General features: G+C 56.0%; 1 protein-coding gene across 6 annotated transcripts; it reads right to left on the reverse strand.

The window, feature by feature from the left end:
* Window positions 1-533: 533 nt before the first annotated feature.
* KLC2 (kinesin light chain 2) lies at window positions 534-10216 on the reverse strand. 6 transcript variants are annotated; one of them, XM_074371695.1, is made up of 16 exons: window positions 10201-10216; window positions 9083-9321; window positions 6420-6650; window positions 6238-6307; window positions 5352-5574; window positions 4633-4720; window positions 4415-4516; window positions 4145-4318; window positions 3956-4055; window positions 3260-3309; window positions 3082-3149; window positions 2545-2653; window positions 2278-2436; window positions 2077-2201; window positions 1827-1884; window positions 534-1487 (listed from the first exon to the last, which is right to left on the reverse strand). In XM_074371695.1, the coding sequence occupies exons 2-16, from the start codon at window positions 9308-9310 to the stop codon at window positions 1404-1406; spliced, it is 1869 nt and encodes a 622-aa protein (XP_074227796.1). In that variant the 5' UTR covers window positions 9311-9321; window positions 10201-10216; the 3' UTR covers window positions 534-1403. The 6 variants fall into 6 exon arrangements, with proteins under 6 accessions (XP_074227796.1, XP_074227793.1, XP_074227791.1 ...); XM_074371692.1 differs by lacking the exon at window positions 10201-10216 and adding an exon at window positions 10053-10187 and having other exon boundaries at window positions 9083-9358; XM_074371690.1 differs by lacking the exon at window positions 10201-10216 and adding an exon at window positions 10043-10181 and having other exon boundaries at window positions 9083-9358.
* Window positions 10217-18948: the final 8732 nt, after the last annotated feature.

Consider the following 18948-nt stretch of genomic DNA (forward strand, 5'->3'; position numbering starts at 1 on the left):
CTCCCTAGAAATACCTGGACTTGAGGACCGCGCTCCGGAGCCTGACGGCGTCCCGGCCTTGGAAGCTCAGTTTAGTGCTGGGGTTGACACGCTTCACGTCTGTCTGACAGAGGCATTCATCCTAACCCTCCCTGTTCCCGGAGTTGTGAGCATTAGTAAAAGTTTATTTATCCAGGGTCCTTGGTGTGCTGGCGCTCCTAACTCCCAGCCGCAACCCCAGGAAGGTGTCAACCACGGTTTATAGACGAAAAGATCGAGTCTCGGTAACTCGCTCAAGGTCAGACAGCTTGGTAAGGAGCAAAGCTCAACTAAAGCCTGCGGTCTCTAGAACCTCAGAGATGAGGTTAGAAAAAAAATCCTGAACCTTTGGGCGCCCAAACAATCCCAGGATGGGAGAAGCCCATCTGGGCTCAAGACATGAGCGAGACACACACACCGCCCCCACTCACTCGCAGCCTCTCCTGACCCCAACCCCAACCTAGAGACCTACAGACGCTAGGAGCCTTCCGCCTCCGTCCCAAAACAAGCCCAGCTCAGAGTCAAACCGTCTTTATTTCTACAGCAACATCTGAAAATAGAGAGCGGCCGCCTCGCCCCCCACCCCTAACTGGGGCAGCCCCTCCTGCCACAGCGGGCCCTCACTGCCCCTCGCAAGAAGCTGCAGGCGTGGGAAGAGACGTGGCAGGACGGCTCTGAGGGCGGTGCCCGGGGCGGGGTCAGGCCGTGCCTGGTGGGAGGGGCAGTGCATAAGGCCGGGCTGTGGGGCAGGGCCCGGCGGTGAGAGGACGGGCAAGGGGCAGGCTCTCCGTCCTGGGGCACAGGGCGATGGCGGGGCAGGGCGCTCAGAGACCGGGAGGAACCCTTTTGGGAGGCGCCGCCCCAGGAAATGTGGAGCCTGGGAGATACCACCGCGCGGAATGGGGGTGATTAAGGCCTGGGCGGTACCACTAGACAAGGGCGGGGTGAGGGGAGGCCCGGATAGTACCGAGGACTGAGGGGAGGGGTGCGGCCAATAACTTATTTCTCTATATACAGAAGCAACGGCCTGGGGAGGGCAGGAGTGCTGAAGGGACCTTAGGTGCTTAGTGTTCTTGGCTTCCGGGTCTGCGGAGGGCGGGCCACTGAGTCTCTACCTGGGAGACACTGGCCAGCCCCTCCTGCTGGCCCTGAACCTAGGGAAGAGGGGCCCTGCTGGAAGGAATAAATAAGGGGTAGAACTGGAGCGGGCAGGCCCAGCCTCCAGCGCTCAGGCTGAGATGACAAGGGAGGAGGTTACCCTGAGATTGAACAGAAAAGACAGGGGTCCTTGGGAGACACAGGAGGGGCAAGCAGCAGGCCCATGCGCAGGGCTGGGGTGGGGACAGTGCCGGGTGGAGGTTCTGGTGACGGGCTGCCCTTCAGGATTAGCCCACGAGGGAGCTTCGTCGAGAGAGGTCCATGGAGCTGGAGCTGAGGGTGCGGCTATCAGAGAGGCCTGTACCTCCAGGCTGTGGGTAGAGGGGCAGGTGGCTCAGCCTTGTGCTGCTGCCAGTTTGTGCTTCCCTGGCCTGAAGGCGCCTGACTAGCCAGAGTCCGTGGGGCTCTGACATGCCCACCCACCGCCACAGTTACTATGTTGGCACTGGCTGCTGGCAGGCAGGAGCTGGTCTTCCCTCATTTGTCTCCCCAGTGTCCAGCCCAGAGCCAGGCCTGGGATGGAGACAGGAAGTGTTGCTGGATGAACAGACATGCTTGAGGAGAAGCTCAGCAGGTACACAGGACAGGCAGGCCTTGGGCCCTGGGGCCTGGGCCTCAGCTTCCCAGTGCTGACAACCACCCACTCATACCTGGACTGGCTCTTCCACACTCTTGTTGAGGAAGTTGAGGGAACTGGCTCGCTTCATCCTGAGGGAAAAGGACAGTCAGGATTTGCCCACAGTGGAACTGGAGGAGGATAGGGGAAGGGGTCAGGTTGGGGTGGGGAGGGAGGCTGATGGGAAGGGAACAGATTTGACGGGCGGTAGAGCTTCAGAGGAGGGAGTTCACCCTGGGTCAGGAGCTCAGCTGGGGTTGGCAGGTTGTTGGGTGGGGGCTCACCTGGGGTTGGGGGGCTCCTGGGGGCCACTGCCCTGCAGCTTCTTCACCAGCATCTCACTGCTGCGCCTCAGGGCATCTCGGAGCTTCCCAAAGGAGCCGCTGCGCCGCAAGGCACCACTGCCGTCCTGTGGGGTGGAGAGGCTCATCTCTTCGCCACACTGGCTACACAGCCTCCTGGCCCAATCTAGCCCCTAGACTCACCCCACTCCACTCGGCTGCAGGCCCTGCCTCCTCGAGGTCAGACTCAGACCGAGCTCCAGCACCACCAGGTGTGTCTCGGCTGCTGCGGCGGTCTCCCCGCCCACCACTGCCATCTTTCAGCAGTTCCACCACCTTGGTCTGGCTTGCAGGGTCCAGGCCCTGAGGGAGGACCGGGTCCATCAGGTGGAGCAGCGGGCCTTGACTGAAACACACACCACACAGGGCCACAGCAGGTCCCTGCCCGCACGCCTCGTGCCTGAGCCCTACCTGCTTGCGGCTGCGGCTGGCACAGTCCTCCAGTGTGTGTGCAGCTTCTAGCTTGCCCTGGCGCCGGTACAGGGCCCCCAAGCTGCGCAGGGTGGTGTTGACCGTGGGGCTGTGGACGGGGAGCAGGAGAGTCTCAAACTCCGTGTTCCCTAGAACCAGGGACCATCCTGACACCCAGTCAACACTGGGCCCTGAGGAACCATTCAGCCAACCAAAATCTTGTGTGTTGAGCCCTGTGCTAGGTGCAACTGGATCCACCTATCCTGGGGAATCACCCCAGGGTCCTAAGTGAGATGTTGCCACCAGGACTAAAAGCTGGGAAACCCAGGAGCAAGATAACCAGGCTGTCCCAGTACAAAAGGCCTTCTTGGGACATGAAGCCTATGACCTGGGCCTTGAAAGACGAGCTGACAGGGAGGAGGTGTCTGTTCTGGGGCTGAGCAGTATGGAAGTGGAGCCTCGCTGGGGCCCCTACCCAGGAAGCTATCTTCCTGCTCTCTGCTCTACCAATGGTCGGTCCTGCCCCGCTGTCCTCACCTGTCTACTTTACAGGCCTTGTACCAGCTGCCATATTCCCCATAGGGGGTGCTGTCCCGGCGCTTATCCTAGGGGAAAAAATGGTCAGAAGAGGTGGGGGGAGGCCCTCCCCTCTACACCTCCCTAGCCTCATCCTCCCTGCACAGACACCCGCCCCAGCCCTGCCCCACAGAGCTACCTTGCTCTCCTCCCGTTCCTCTGCGTGCATCCAGATGGGCTTGTTGTCCCCTGCGGGAAGAAAGGGGGCTGTCATCAGCTACCACTAGAGTAGGCCTCTCCTGATTGGGCTGGACACAGGACTGGGGTCTGGGGAGGTCATGGGGAAGGGAACCCCAGGAGGACCAGGGTTGGGCTTCACTGAGTGAATGAATGAACAAGAAACAGACCCAAAACATCACTGACCCTCCTCTGCAACAGAGATGAAGGTGGCACAGGCCTGTTCTAGAGGGGCTTGTGACAGGAGGTTGGGGACTGCAGACCCCACAGCCTGAGACAATGCTTGGCCTGAATGATGGGCTAGGTTGAGGAGTTCCAGAGCAGGAAATGACTGACCACTAGGGGCCAGAAGGAGGCTTCCCAGAGTGGGAGATGTCTGGGCTGGACCCCCATGGAATGCATGAATTGCCCAGTGGAGAAAAGGGAAGACGCTCTGGGCCAAGAGCATGGGGCTGCAAAGGGAGGGTACTGCGTGGGTTCTGCCTCCTGAGAGGCTGCATCAACTGGGTGTGTGTGCTCACGCACACACAGGAGTGGCTGCCAACCAGCCAGCTAGACCCCAGGCATGAGGCCTGCCCGGCTGAGGTATTTGCCCTGGATGCCGATGGCTGACGGGGCCTAAGCTGGGTGAGCTGGGGCACAGGGCAGCTGTGCTCACCATTGACAGAGCCAAACTCCTTCTCGTGAGCACGGGTGAGAATCTCCTTGTACAGGGTCTCTGCATCCTGGTACTTGCCCTGCTTCAGGTAGCAGGAGGCCTGGAGGGGCAGGGACCAGGGGGTGAGCAGGAGGCAAGGAGTCGAGCCTTTTCCTTTCCTCCCTCCACCTCCCCCCAAGCCCAGGACACCAGGTTGTTCTTGGTCTTGGCCACATTGGGGTCGTCAGGCCCAAGGCATGTGGCGTAGATCTCCAGTGCCCGCCGGTAGTAATATTCCACCTCCTCAGCTTTGCCCTGGTTCTGGCACAGCAGGGCCAGGTTGCTCAGCTGCTTGGCCACATCTGGATGGAACTTGCCCAGAACCTAGGACAGGAGCAGAAGCCAGTGGCTGGGCTCAGGGCCAGCTGAGGTCCCCTGCCTGCCCAGCCCACCTGCCTGCACAGCCCTGCCTGTGCCCACCTTCTCCCGGATCTCCAGGGCCCGCTTGCACAGAGGCTCAGCCTCCTTGTACTTGCCCCGCTTGCCATACAGGACCGCCAGGTTGTTCAGTGTCGCAGCCACCTAGGAGGTGGGAGAATGGAGGCTCCGTGACCCAGGACCCTGCTCGGCAGGGTCTCTGGGACCTGGGAGCTGCAGGGGTGAGGGGAAGCCCCCACTTCCCACCCACCCTCACTCACAGCTGGGTGGTCCTTGCCCAGTGTCTTCTCTCGGATGGCCAGGGCATCATTGAGCAGGTGGGCAGCCTCCTTGTATTTGTTCTGGTCCCTGGGGGCAGGTGGAGCAGAATGAAGGTTCTCCTCCTGCCCAATGACCGCCTCCTGGAGGCCCAGGATCCCTGTGTTCACTCCTCCCCTATTTACTGATAAGTGAGTGTGTTGGGGTGGAACCCAGATGTGGGGAGATGTGGTCAGCCCCTGTGCTCCAGGAGCCTGAGGGGGGCTTTGAGCAGGAAGGGCATGCCATGCTGGGGTACAGGCCAGACTCCCCCGATTCCACCCTCCCCACCTGGTGCCCAGTGCCCCCTGTCCTCTATTCACCAGGGCCTTTGCTCATGCTGCTCTTTCTGCCAACCCTCTCGTGTCCTGGGCAAACTCAACTTTCACCAAAGGCCCTCCTCAAGCCCTGGTGCCTGGAGAAGCCCAGCATCCTCATGGGCGCCCCCTCCCTGGTTAGTCCAAGCCTTTCTCGTCCCCTAGACCGAGGCTTACTCACATCTGTAGCCCAGGCACCCTGTAGGTTCAGCCCTCTCTGGGGATAAGATCCTCCTCCCGCTGTCACCCAACTGGCTGGTGGAGCCCAAGGCTGGCCCACCGTAGTCACTGAAGATTTGTGTCCCAGGGCTGGAGCCTTTGAGCAGAGAGCTCCCATGGATGACCATAACCAGAGGAGCCCTCACCGATAGACCAGCGCCAGGATGTTCAGCATGGTGGCCACATCAGGGTGGTCATGGCCTGATGTCTTCTCCAGGTCCTCAAGAGCCTGCTTGCAGAGCGGCACAGCCACCTCATAGCGGCCCTGGGAGGCGTACTGGATCACCAGGTTGTGCAGGGTACGGAGCCGTGCCGGGATTTCATAGCCCCCATGCTGGGCAGCTACATCTCCTCCTCCGGGGCTGGGAGCTGCAAAGTCAAGGGCAAGGTGTCAGATGTCCCAACTGGCCCCTCAGCTGGGCTGGCACATGCCAGCCATACCTTTGACCCACCTGGAAAGTGGCTCTGGGCAAGTCACTAACCCTCTCTCAGTTTCCCCATCTGTAGAGTGGGTCTTGTCACCCCCCAGAAAGAGTGGGCAGAGTCCCAGCTCCGGTACTTCAAGCTGTGCGTCCCAGAGCAAGTCGCCTAACTTCCGAGCCTCAGCCTCCTCATCTGCAGAAGGCAGGCTCCAAGATGCACTTGACACGATCAGCAAGGCTAGCGCTGGTCCAACACTCAGCACTGCACACACATCCTCCTTTAACCCTCACGGTATACTCAGAGAGGGAAAGAAACTCTACCAGAGGTCACAGAGCAAACAGTGGCAGAGCAGGGCTCACACCCAGGCTGGGCTGCTCCAAAGCTCTGAGCTGTGATGCCTGCTCCTCGTAAAACTTGAGGGGATGAGAGGCAACGTGTAAAAGCTGCCTTTTAAGCTCTAATGCTGGGATGTTATAATCAGACACAAGGCAGGAAAGAACGTGGCAGCCACTCAGACCCCGTTTCTTGTGCCCTCTGGGTCCCAAGGACCAGAAGCTTCCACAGCCCTCCTTTCCCCGCCCCCAGAGCCAGCCAGCTACTCTTCCACACCTGGGTTCTGCTCCTCTTCATTGGGGAAGAGGTCATCCAGAGAGTCTTTGGGGACATCTCCCTTCTCCTCCTGGGGAGGAAGACAGGATGAGCATCAGGGAAGGAGGCAGCCCAGCATCCACCCCCGCCACCCCTCCCTGCTCCCAGGCCCCCCTGCCCAGTGGCCTAGTAGCAGGGCTCACGCTGGGGGAGGTGTCCTCATCCAGCTTGCGGATCTGGCTCATGAACAGCAAGTGCTGCTTCTCCTCCTCGAGCTGGGCCACAGCCTGCTCGCTGCGCTGCAGCTTCTGCTGTGTCCCCGCCAGCTCCTCTCGCAGCCACTGGTTCTCCTGCACCAGGCGCCGCACCTGAGCCCGCAGCTTCTGCTTCTCCGACTCTACAGCCCCAAGGTGGCTGGACAGTGCCAAGATCACCTGTGGCAGCCAGCCGGACGGAAGGTCAGGGCCCTGTCCACCCCGCAGCCTGCACAGCAGCCTGGGCCTCCTGGGGCACCGGCACCCAGTGAAGAGCCAGGCCCAGCTCTGCCTGCGAGGAGCTGCAGGACTGAGGGCCTCAAAGTTCTCCTCTCATCAAGAGAGTTGTGCCCCAGGGCCCCAAACAGACCATACATAGTCTGAGACCTGAACCCAGGAGGCCTGGTGATCTCCACCTCCCTTCTGGGGTCAGGAACCCTGGGCTCCCAGGCTGGCTCTGCTAGACTCACAAAAAGTCCATCCCCTTTCCTGGGCCTCCAGCTGGTCTTCCACATGGACGATCATTCTGATCATGATGAGCACTAGTTGCGGTGCTGCCCCTTCCCCGAGCTGTCTGTTCTCTTTCTATCTCTCCTAGGGGCTGTACTCAAGCCCCTGCAGCCACAGCCACTGCACCACTGCCCCTGGCCCAGGGCTAGCGCTTTCCTAAAGAATCCTGATTGTGGCTAAAGGGCTACCAAAAGGCCCCACCCTGGCTTCTGTCAAGGGTCCAGGGCAGCCCCAGAGCTGCCCTTCTGCAGCTCCCAGAGAGGGAAGAGGTGTGTCCCAAACCCCCAGATTATCTGGGGAACCACAGAGACAGGTAAGGGGATCCAGAGACCTCAGCCTCAGCCTCTATCCCTCTCCCCAAGCTCCATAACTACTTTTCTGAGCTTCCACGCTCTACCTGCCTGGAGGCCTTGTATAGGCTCTGCCCTTTCACTATCCTTCATGGTCAGGGTCATTGCTGCAGTGAAGCCTCTTTCCTCTTACGCCCTCTGCCCCAGGAAAGCAGGGCACCTCCTCCTCCCTCCACACCATCCTGTTGTCCATCTGTGCTGGTGCCTGCACACTGGGAGGGGCCCCCATGTGTTCATCTCTGTACCTGGGAGTCAACTGGCAGAGGAGTGAATGACCAGCACATTGCCCTTCCAAGGGGCCAGGCAGTCTGGGACCCTGTGCTTTCCAGTTGATTAGCAAAAGCCTCAGTGACAGGTGTTTTCACAACTACTAGCTTTAAAAAAAAAAATCCCTCAACAGCCTGGAAGTATATATGACAGATGGCACAATCCTTATTTTAAAGACAAGGAAACCAAGATGATACCACCTGCCCAGGATTCACGGAGCCAGGCAGTGTCTCAGCCAAGATCTGAGTAAGCCAGGCCTCTTTCCCCGAGAGCCTAACTCCATGTCCACCTCAGTGCCTCCTGGACATCTCCACCTCCATCTTGGCAGTCCCACCTTAAGAGGCTGAAACAGAACTCCTGATCCATCCAGTCTCTCTCCTCCCCTTGATTTGTTCAAACCACAAACCTGGGAGTTACCCTGCCCTCCTCTCTCTCCCTTATTCTACCCCTAGGCCCTGCTGGATCTGCCTCCGGAATGTCCAGAACTGGGACCCTCTTCACCACCCTCATGGCTACCCCTTTACTCTAAGCCATTTCTCATTCGAATTCCAACAGTGGCTTCCTAACTACCTGCTACCTGCTTCCACCCTGACCCACAATGGTTCATTCTCCACACCTCAGCCAGAGAGTTTTGAAAATCTAAGTCAGACTGTGTCCCTTAAACCTGCCAAAGGCTTCCTGATTTCCTGAGAATAAAACCCAAATTAAGAAGGCACAGCATGGTCTGGTCCCTGCCTTCTTCACAGGCCTCTTCTGTCCCTCTCTCTTTCCCCAGGAAGCTCCAGTCAGACAGGTCTTCTCGCAATTCTCCCACCACAACAAGATCTTTTCTTTTTTTAACAAGATCTTTTCTACCTCAGGACCTTTGCACATGCAGCCTCTCACTTGCCTCCTTTTTCTGGCATGATGCTCAGGTCTTAATTTAAATGCCATTTTCTCAGAAGTCTTGCCTGACCAATAGATAAGACCTCCTACTCTAAGCTGTCACAAGATCTTGTTCTTTTCTTTGGAGAACTTATCATAATATTGAACAAATGTATGTGTGTTTCTGACTCTCTTCCTGCTGGACTAGGGCAGGGCTCTTGTCTGCCTTGTTGGACCTGTATCCCTGCACCGGACATATTGCCTAGCACATAGTAGGCACCTGATTGTTTTCTGTTAACAAATGAATAAAAGAATGAATGGGGGTAGGGTGTTTCCTAAGGATTTTTTGTTCTTCTAGGCCTTCAGTCTTTGGTACCTAGTAGAGAAGCCAGGGACAGGTTCCGCCTGGGGGCTAAAGGATAATCAGGCTCTCCTGGGGCCAGGCAGGCTGCATCTCCAAAGCCCATCCATTTTTTCAACATATATTTACTAGGATCCTACCATGGGGCTCCAGGGCACAGGTGCTTCCCTGTTCAGATTCTGTTACTACATTGCCAGGATTCCTCTGAAAGGCTCCATCCCTTCCATGACCTCCCACCTTAGCACCCCAGACCCGCCTACCTGGGCCTCCCCCAGCCCCAGCTCAATTGCCTCCAGGGAGCGGCGCAGAAGGACACAGCGCTCCTGTGAGCCGGGCTCTGCCTCACCAGCTTCATGAGCGACCAGGGGAGCAAGAAGGGCACGGTGCTCCCCGCGCAGGGTCTCCAGTCCTTGGATGACGGCCTTGGTGCCCAGCACGATCTCATCCTGGCTCAGCTTCTCCTCCCGAGGAAGCACCATCGTGGCCATGGCCGTGCCGCCTGTGAAGGCGAGAGGGCGGGCAGGGGGGTGCCGGGCCTGGGGCCAAGCCGCCGTCCGCCCCGGATTAGGTAAACACTTAGGGTCCCTGGACGCCTGGGTCCCCCGGGTGCCCTGGTCCCCCAGTCAGCAGCCCCCACCGTGCCCGCGCTCGGCCTACAGGGGGCGCGCCCGGCTCGTCTCGGCCGGGGAGACGCAATGCGGCGCTACCGGCGAGGCTGGACCCGGATTCGGCCCAGACCACCGGCTTAGGCCGGCTTAGGGGAGTCAGTCTCGGGGCTTCCCCGGAGACTCCTTTAGCCAGAGCAGGGCGCGCCTGAGGACGGGTCCTACGAGAATCGTGGGGGAGGGGGTTCACTCTCGTGCAGAGATTCTGATTTCTCCGGGAGATATGGCCCCAGCCCCCTCGGGCAGACCCCTCCCCAGCAGGCCGGCCGAACCACTGAGCCCCTCCTCCTGGGCAGGCCGACTCTGGGAAGACCTTCCCCCTAAGGAGCTGAGTTCTCCGGTTCTCCATCCTCCCAAGGCCGCGACCACAACGGCCCCTCCCATAGGCTGGCAAGACGCTCTGCGGACCCCTTCCCTGAAAGGCCGAGCTCCCGCCCCCGGCCACCCAAGACCGCGCCCCTTCCCCGCGGGTGAGCCTGGCCCTGCCCCAGGCCTCGCCCACGACGACCCCACCCCTAGGCCGACCCAGAGCCCCCTCTTCCGCGCCTGATCGACCTGTGCGGACCTACGCCTCCCGTTCGGGCCCGCCTCCCGCTTGGGCTCCGGATCCCGCCCCGCTTCACCCAGACCAGCAGCCGTGAGCGGGTCCCGCCGCCTCCATCCCGCCGGCCTTCCCAGCAGTCCCTGCGCTGCCTTAAAGGTGAAGCCACTACCTTGGCGGCGTCGGAGGAAGCGAAACACTTCTCCGCCCGCTGGCTGCCTTAAAGGAGCACGCCGGCTGGGCCTGCTCCAGGCAAGGGGGAAGGATCTGGGGCGTGGTCACGGTGGTGGGCGTGGTCATCGAGGGCGGGGCGTGGGCTCTCCGGGGCGTAGGTTCTCTACCGCTGCCTCCCACGCTTCTGCGGCCTCCGCTGCCTCCGCTGTAACCCTCCCCGAGGACGCAGGGGTGTGGACGCGCTAGGGAGGATGGGCACCCGAACTTACTCTGTACCGCGGCGAGAAAGGGCAGCGGGACTAACTGAGGCCGGGGGAGAAGGCTCAGCCCCCCTCGGAGTCCAGAGCGGGACATTTGACATTTACTGACATTTTTTGTAATAGTTGCTACTTTCTGAGAGTTTACTATGTGCCAGGCGCTTGGATGCCTGAAGTGCTTTAACTCATTTAATGCTTACAAAGACCGAATAAAGAGGGCACTGCTGTTGTCCGAATCTCCCAGATCAGACCCCAGATTCATTTGCCTCTAGAGACTGGTTATGCCCCACCCAGCTCTTTCGGAGCTGTCCTCCTCCCTGTAGGGGATTCGGGGCATCTTAGGGCTGCTTCTTGGGGAGAAGGGACGGAGGCTTCTGGCCTTAAGGGAGAAAAGGGAGCCAAAGGGCAGCCAGGCATAGGCTGAAACAGACCCATGACCCTGTGGGTGAACCACAACGTATACTCTTGGTCGGATGATCAAGACAAGGAGATGATGTCATTTGGGGCTCAGATGAGATGTCTCCCTCAGAGAGCACTTCCTTGATTCCCAGCCCCTATGTAGAGCAGCCCTCCAGCCCATCACATGCACCCATTCAATTCTCTCTGTAGCATTTATTGCTTCTAACATTTTCTTTGTCAGTTTCTTTCTCCTCCCCAGAATGCAGGCCAAGATCTGCCTGTCTTGTTCACTCCCAGAGTAGCTCCTGGCCAGCCACATAGCAGCACTCAGTAAATGTTGGTTTTTAAAGAAGGCGGAAGGGTGCACCTACTGGCCCAGGTTTTGATCTGGTGCTCTGCAGCCCTGGGTTGCTGGCTACCCTGGTCCTGTTTCCACTGCTTCCAGGTCAACATCCTAGTGGGTAACAGCAGGATAACCACCCTGAGAGACAAAACCTGCCTGGCACTGGTACCCAAGTATCTGGGGAATTCCTCATGAGTCGGGCTGGGTTCAGACTCAGACTCTACCAGGTTCAGTGTCCTGGTGGATATGAGAATCCTCTCGGTGTCATCTCTGACAGAGAGATGGTCCAGCATCCCCTCAGCTCAAGTACGTCCTGTGACACGGAGCTCACTACATTCTGCTGTGAGATGGCTCTAAATGTTAGCAAGTTTTTCCTTAGATAGCCCCAAAGTACCTGCCTGCAGTGCTCAACCACACCAAACGGAAGCTCTGTCCCCAGGAAAGATAGTCCACTCCCTTTTGCCAATGAAGATATTTGGAGACAGTGATGGTCCCCTGCCCCCCCCCACAGTGTTCCCCCTGCCTGGGCTGGCAATCCTGGTCCCTTCACCCACTCCTGTGCAGTTTCCTGACCCTTCCCCCTCCCAATTCCTCTTTTCTGGGTGTGGTTTAGCACGTCAGTCCAGACACTGCCTCAGGATGTGGTGCTCAGTCCAGGGCCCAGGAATTCAGGCAGGGAATGAACGGCACAGATCACAGAGGGACAGTCTCCCCCCTAAGAAGCACACCACCTGTCCACCGTGAAGCCGAAAGTCAGGCTGACTTTGACAGCCAGCACACTGAATCTGCGCAGGGTAAGCTTGTCAGCTAAAACCCTAGATTGCATGCATCCCAGTTATATCCAGCCAGGTTCTATTCCCTGATCCTATTCTTCTGCCAGTGATTTTTTTCCCAGTGATTTTTAAAGGTAGTTTATACATTCATATGATGCAAAATTCAAAAGGCATATGCAAGTTACGGTGAAATGTGATTCTCTCTCACTGACCGCGGTCCTCAGTCATGCAGCTCCCCTTCCTGGAAGCACTTGCTGTTACCTATTTCTTGTGTCCATTGATTATGTTGTTTGCATCAGAGCAGAGCTTGTTTTTATGCTTGTCAGTTTCGCTGGGTCAGTTTTCTTCCAGGGCCCTGAAGGTTGGCATCTGTTGCATTCAGGGTCTGTCATCTAGCCTGCACGTCAGCCCTGTCTCCCAGAGTCACACTGGCTGCAATGTGATAAGCCTGCCTCTGTGCAGAGACTCCATCAGACCATCACTGCACTCCCAGCTCGCTGGCAAGTTCATGGGGAGGAAATGGAGTCTGGAAACCCAGTATTCTTAACAATCTGGGTTTCAGAATCAAGATCTTGAGAAGGAACTTTGTTAGAAGGCCTCCTGCTAGAGATTGGAATTCAGTGGTGCCAGGGTGGGTCCTGGGCCTCTCTTACTATTTTAAAACTTCCATGGTGCCTGTGATGTGCACCCTGGGTTGAAAGTCATTGCTTAAATGTCTTTGTTTTCAAGGTAAGGAAAGTGAGGCCCAAAGAGGGGAGGCAGCTGCATGAGGTGACCACTGTGTCCTTCTTTAATCTAGATTCCAGGCCATTTTGTCCCAGCGTGGAAGGGGAAACTGACCACACAGAGTAGAGGTCACAAGAACCGAGGTCAAGTTGCTTGTTCACAGCCACAGGAAGCCCAGTCCCACACACCCTCAACACACAGCCTCAGAGGCACTGAATGCCTGTGCCACACGCACACCTCCACGTGTGTGGGTTTACAGGCCCATGTACCTGGGTACCACACCTACCCAGGTGCAAACACACCTACACCTGAGTCTTTCTCCTCTTGCACTTTTTCTCCATCTAATAAAGGAGCACATTCCTTTTATCACCTTTTTCTGGGTAAATGGAAAGAACATTTTTCAGTCTCCCTTTGTGACTTTTGCTGGGTTTTTGCTCCAGCCTTTCTGCTAGATCTCTGCAGGCTGCCTTGGTTTCTTTGTGGTTCTCTTTAGGCATCTGGCCCTGCTCCTCCCTGCGTGCTGGGTGAAGGGAAGGCTGGCTTCCCTGCCGGGTTCTCTGGCTCTTATCTTGCTTTCAGTTCATAACCTTGCATGTGTTCAATCTTTGCAGCCACTCAGCTTTTTATCTTGTCTCTGAGGATTATACTGTGCGTTTCCCAAGGAAAGGGACTGTTACTTCGTCCTGCTCTGTTCCGTGCTCCCCTCACCACTGCTGGTCTGGTGCCAGGCTGCCGTTGGGTGCTCAGTTAATGGGGAGGAGAGGAAGGAGTCCATGCCCGATGGTGATTCAGCTCCTTATGCCATCTTCCACAGAGCTCATCAGCTTGCCCCCACCCTACCCCCCAACCCATGTCTGGGATAGTTGTTCTTGCTACTTTGAATATTGTTCTCTGCCTGAAAATCACTCCCACTGCTCCCACCCCTTTTCCTTGGATCCCTGGATGCACTCATCCCACTGAAATCTGCTTTCTTAAGTGAATCTTTTTTCTTTGGCTAGCTTCATTCCTTTTCTTTGAAGGAGTGGTGGGGGTGCATTTTTGCCAAGCGTATCATTCCCTTTGAAATGTCAGCGGATTCATCCAGAAGGGCTCAAGTTTGGAGGTTCCTTAAAGACCATGTCTCCCCCACGTGATGGGCAGCTCATCACTTCCTGAGGGGCTTGGTCTCCCGTGGATACCTCTGGTTGACAGTTTTTCTGCCATTGAGCCAAGAATCAAGCTCCCCTGAGAGTCCTGGTTTCTGTCCTGGCAGCCACATGGTAAATCTGCACCCTACTTTCCTTGTGGCTTCCCAGCCAGATCAGAGGGGTCCCTGTCCTGCTCAGCTGGAGGCACAAGGGCTTTGAGGGGCAGACTCAGCCAAGTTCAGAGCCATGTTTCTCCATTTGCCAGCTGGGGAGCTTTCTGCATGCACTCTTACTTCCTCCATTTCTTCATCTGTAAAATGAAGTTCCTAATACCTACCTCGTTGAGTCCTCGAGAGAATGGAACAAAATAGCAGAGTTAAGATCTTAGCATTACGCCTTGTACATCACAGACACTCTTACTAGTAGTTATTTATCATCATCATCAAGCTTACTAGTTGACAGACCCGGTGCTAGTGAATGAAGAGCAAAGAAAAAAAAATGAAATATAGGGCAGTCTCTGCTTACGGTGTCACTGGAGAGAAAACACATTCAGAATGAAAGTGAGCAACAAATGAGGCAAAAAGAAAGGGGAGTCTGAATGTAACAGGTGCTAAGATGTTTGGTGCTGGCAATAGGTGCGGCACATGGTCTGGACAGAGGAAGCTCAGCCTGGCTGGGAGTGATCTCACCCTCTCCCTGGGGTCGGCTCTTCTATAGTTAAGGATGCCCAGCTCCTCATCCAGTCCAGAGAACTCCCCTGAGCTCCATCCAGACCTACATATTCAACTCCAGCTGGACGCCCACCTCTGAAGAGCACACCCCCCCACCTTTGCCCTAAACCCACCATCTCCCACCCGGATCTCCTCCAGCGATGCTCCACCATCTGCCCATTCACCCAACGGGGGGGCCAGTCCCCACTCTCAGCTCTCTCCTTCAATCCTGTTTTCTAACCAGTTACCTGCGCCTGTTGATTCTGCCTCTTAAATAGGACTCAAGTCTCCACTTTCTTCCACCTCTTCTACCCTTAGTCTATGTCTTCATCACATCCTGTCTAAGTTACTGTAACACCCTTCGAACTCATCTGGTCTTCAGTCTTATTTCTTCCAACATGTTGTAGCAAAATGTTCTTTCTAAATTCCATCATCTCACCTTTCTACCTAAAACCGTTGATTGGCTCCCATTGCTCTCAGGGTGAAATGCACAGCACGGAGTAGTAATACTATCTGCAAGCTCTTCAGTGCCCCAACCACTTCTCTTCTGGCCTGTCACCCACCATTCCACTCGCCATTGTTTTTCAGCCACACCGTAACCATGTGTGAGTCTCAGAATAGGCCAGACTCTCTCTTATCTCTAGTTTTTGCTATTTCCTGTAACAGAACATCCATCATGTCAGGCATCTTTTGCTCAGACATCATCTCCTTTGAGACATCTTCTTGGACACCCATTCCAGGCTGGATTAGCTGCCCCTCCTGTGTGCTCTCAAGCAAACTTTCATGCCGTGTGGCAATTGTCTATTTGTCTGTCTCCCTGACTAGGCTCAGAGTTTCCGTATAGGTAAGGACACAGCCCTGTATTCATCCACGTGTCATCACACCTAGGACAGGAACTGGCCCACAGCAGGAACTTAATACACTAGGGCAGCTGGATGATTGGGAAGTCGGGATGTGAGTAGGACCTTGAGAGATGGTCTGGAGTCTGATGACCTAAGTTAGAGATCTGGCTCAGTCTGGGTGTGTTGGTCAAGGTTGGGCTCACCCCAGCTCACCCCTTTGTCTAGCCTTTGAGCGTTTGCCATATGCCCACGTGATGGGGGTTGAGGCACAGCCATTAGGCAGCCCCTGTGCCTGCCCTCCTGGAGCTCATGCTAACCTGGTAAAGACATTTCCTGCAGGTGACAGCGGATGTCCCCACTGAAGAAAGGGCTGAGGCAGAGATCACAACAGGGTTGTGGCCAGGGTGGTTGGGAAGACTTCTCTGAGGAGGTGACATGTGCGCTACCCTCCAAAGGAAAGGGGAATGCTCTGTGGGGTGGGGAGAGCAGGTAAAGTGGGGCCCCTGTGCGAGGAGGAGGGATCTGGTTACTGAAAGATCAGGTGTGGCCTGAGGGTGGTGAGCCCTGGGAGCGGGGAGGGGGGCAACTTGACATGAAGCTAGAGAGGTAGCAAAGGGGTGGGGTGGGCACGCAGGCGACTGACTGGGGGTTGGGTGGCTGTGCTCAACGGCATCAGGAAGCCCTGAAGGACTCTAACCTGGGAGGGAGGTGCTCTGGGCTCACCTTGGGATCCGCGCTGGGGAGGCAGAATGGACAGCAGTTGCTGAGATGACCTGAGATGACTTGTTGGCTTCTGGCTTGAGTAATACGATGGATGCTGATGCTACTAAGACTGTGGGGGATGGAGGGAAGTCAAGAGTTGTGTTTTGGCTGTATGAGGGTTTGAGATGCCTGGGAGCATTCAACTCAAATAAAAGAATGAGAGTTGGGAGACAAGGCTCTCTGATTTCTGGCTTCCTCCTGGGTAAAAAGGAAGTATCAGCCGAATCGATTTCCTAGGGCTGCTCTAAGGATTCAGTGAAATAAGCCCTGAGAAGCACTTGGAGCGGCCTGGCTAAAAGAAAATGCCCGCAGGTGACCTGAAAGGGCAACCCCCGCCATCCGTGCTTAGACACAGCAGTGGGTGAGGAAAAATGTAGCAGTTGCAAACACCCATCTGAGGTCTGCTGGACAGAAGAATTCTGGGTAATGAAGGGAAAACTCCTCACTCCCTAAGGGTGGGCTGTGCCTGGTGACTTCCTTCCGAAGAGCACAGTTTGGAAAGAGGGTGACATTGATATCACCGTCTCAGCCAGGTCATCAAGGCTCACATCGTTGGGGATGTCATGCCCTGACGATGGCATGTACTCTCTATAGGATGCGCTGACAAGTCCTGATCTGGGGGCATCCTACAAAATTCCTGACCAGGACTCCTCAAAACTGTCAATGTCACCAAAACAGGGAAAGTCTAAGAGAATGTCACGGTCCAAAGGACTAGACGGAGTGTGGTGTCTTGGATGGGATTCTGGAATGGAGAAAAGACATTAGGGAAAAAGTAAGGAATCTGAGTCAAATATGGACTTTAGTTAGTCCTGATCATTAGACGAACGTGGACACTGATGTAACACGTTAACAACAGAGGCAAGTGAGTGAGGGGTGAATGGCAACTCCTGGTTCTATATTTGCAACGTTTCTGTGAATCTAAAACTATTCTAAAATAGTTTATTTAAATTAAAAATAGAACCAAGCTGGAGTTGGTGTGTAGGGACAGCTAGGAATTCTTCTACCTTTGGCACCAAATGCCACCCCTTCACCTGTAGAGAATGTTTCTGTCTCTGGCAGCCCCACGGGCCGCTCGGCTCTGGTCCGGCCTTCCCCGGCAGTGACTGGCCAAGCTGTCCCCGGGGGACATCGTCCACCTGAGCTGCCTCGCATTTCAAATCCTGGGAACCTCACCCTCCTCTCTGCTCAGATTAAGAGTCTGCCTTCCTACTCCACGCATATGAGAAAATTCGGGTGTCCTTTGGGGCTGAGGCATCAAAGTGTCTGAGAGGCAAGTTGTGTATTAAGGACCTTGTACATTCCAGCACCACAAAGGCTTCTCATTCATTCTGTCAGCAAATATGTACTGTTTAGCTAAGATGAGCTAAACGGTCTCCTGGGTGCCAAGGATAGAGCAGAGGAAAAAAAATTAAGTTCCTGTTTTCTAGGAACTTATATTCTAATGACAATGAGAGACAATAATTAAATGCCAGGGAGTGGGAAGTGCCAATAAGAAAAATGAAGGGTGAGAGAAAAGGAAGGTGCTATTTTAGACAGGTTGAACAGGGAAGGCCTCTCTGAGGTGACATTTAAGCCAAGACTAGAGTGAGGGAGCAAGACACGTGGACAAAAGGGCAGGAGCAGGATGGGCAGGGGGGATGGCTTGTGCAAAGGTCCTGAGGCAGGATGTGCCCGGGGTGTCTGGGGAATGTAGAGGAGGCCAGTGATCAAGGTGCAGAGTGAGAGAAGGTAAGATCAGGCTGCTCCAGGGAGGGCAGATCAGGGAGGACTTATAGGTTATGAGAAGGGCCTTGGATTATATTCTTAGTGGAATGGGAAGCCATTGGACAGTTTGGATCAGTAATTTAATGCGATCTACTTAACGTTTTAAAAGGCTTTCTCTGGCTATTGTGTGGAGAATAGACTACAGGAAGATGAGGTGGAGGCTATTATACTATCCAGGCGGGAGGGAACAGCGGCAGTTAAGAGTGGTGAAGAGCGGCTGGGTTCTGGATCTGTCTCGAAGGGAAAGCCTGCCGATGTGCTGCTGGACTGAATGCTGGGTATGAAAGAGGAGTCACGGATAACTGCAACGTTTTGGGTCTCAGCAGCCAAAGAACGAGGGAAGAAGTCTGTGCACAGGGAGCATCTGCACCCCAGGGCTGGATGAGGGGCCGGGGGCGCAGAGGTGGAGCCCCGAGTTCAGTGTTCTTCCGAGGCTGGGAAGGTAAGGAGGGTATGAGGGAGGCCTGGAAAGAGCAGCCAGTGAAGCGGAGGAGAGCAGGGTGCTGTCCTTGGGTTGGGCCGAGGGGAGAAGGCTGTGCTAGCAGGGAGTGTGTGCATCAGCTGATCCTGGCCGGTCAGACAAGGTCCTCGGTGACCTTGGTAAGGGAACTTCTGATGGGGTTGTGAAGAAGAAAGCCTGAAGCAGTGGGAGGTGGAGACTGAGAGCGGAACAGCCAGCTCTTTTGAACCATTTCGCTGTACGGGGAACAGAGACATGGAGACAGGGAGCTATTAGTGCATTTGAACGTGGATGGAAAAGATCTGGTAGGAAGAGGGGACCGATAATGCAGGAGAGAGTGGGCAACAGCGGGAGTGAGTCCTGGAGGAAGTGGGAGGGACCCTGGGGGTGGAAGCAGGGGCTGCGCTGATGCCACAGGCAGGAAGCTGAGGCTGGGAGTCGACGCCGGTCAGCAGGGAGTTCGTGTGGACTCCTTACTCTCACCCCGTCACCTGTTCCCCCTTCTTGGTTCTGAGCTGGGACCCCAGTCTACTTGTCCCACCCCATCCTGCTGGGAACTCCCACCGGCCCCCAGGTCCCCTGG

This window comes from Camelus bactrianus, chromosome 10, assembly GCF_048773025.1.
Source record: "Camelus bactrianus isolate YW-2024 breed Bactrian camel chromosome 10, ASM4877302v1, whole genome shotgun sequence".
Lineage (NCBI taxonomy): Eukaryota > Metazoa > Chordata > Mammalia > Artiodactyla > Camelidae > Camelus > Camelus bactrianus.

Excerpts from the sequence above, each read along its gene's own strand:
- KLC2 (XM_074371695.1), bottom strand. The coding sequence starts at position 9,310 with ATGGCCACGATGGTGCTTCCTCGGGAGGAGAAGCTGAGCCAGGATGAG. Across the intron at positions 2,202-2,277 it reads CTGCAGCCGAGTGGAGTGGG|GACGGCAGTGGTGCCTTGCG; the intron begins GTGAGTCTAGGG and ends TCCACCCCACAG. Across the intron at positions 1,885-2,076 it reads CAGGAGCCCCCCAACCCCAG|GATGAAGCGAGCCAGTTCCC; the intron begins GTGAGCCCCCAC and ends CTTTTCCCTCAG.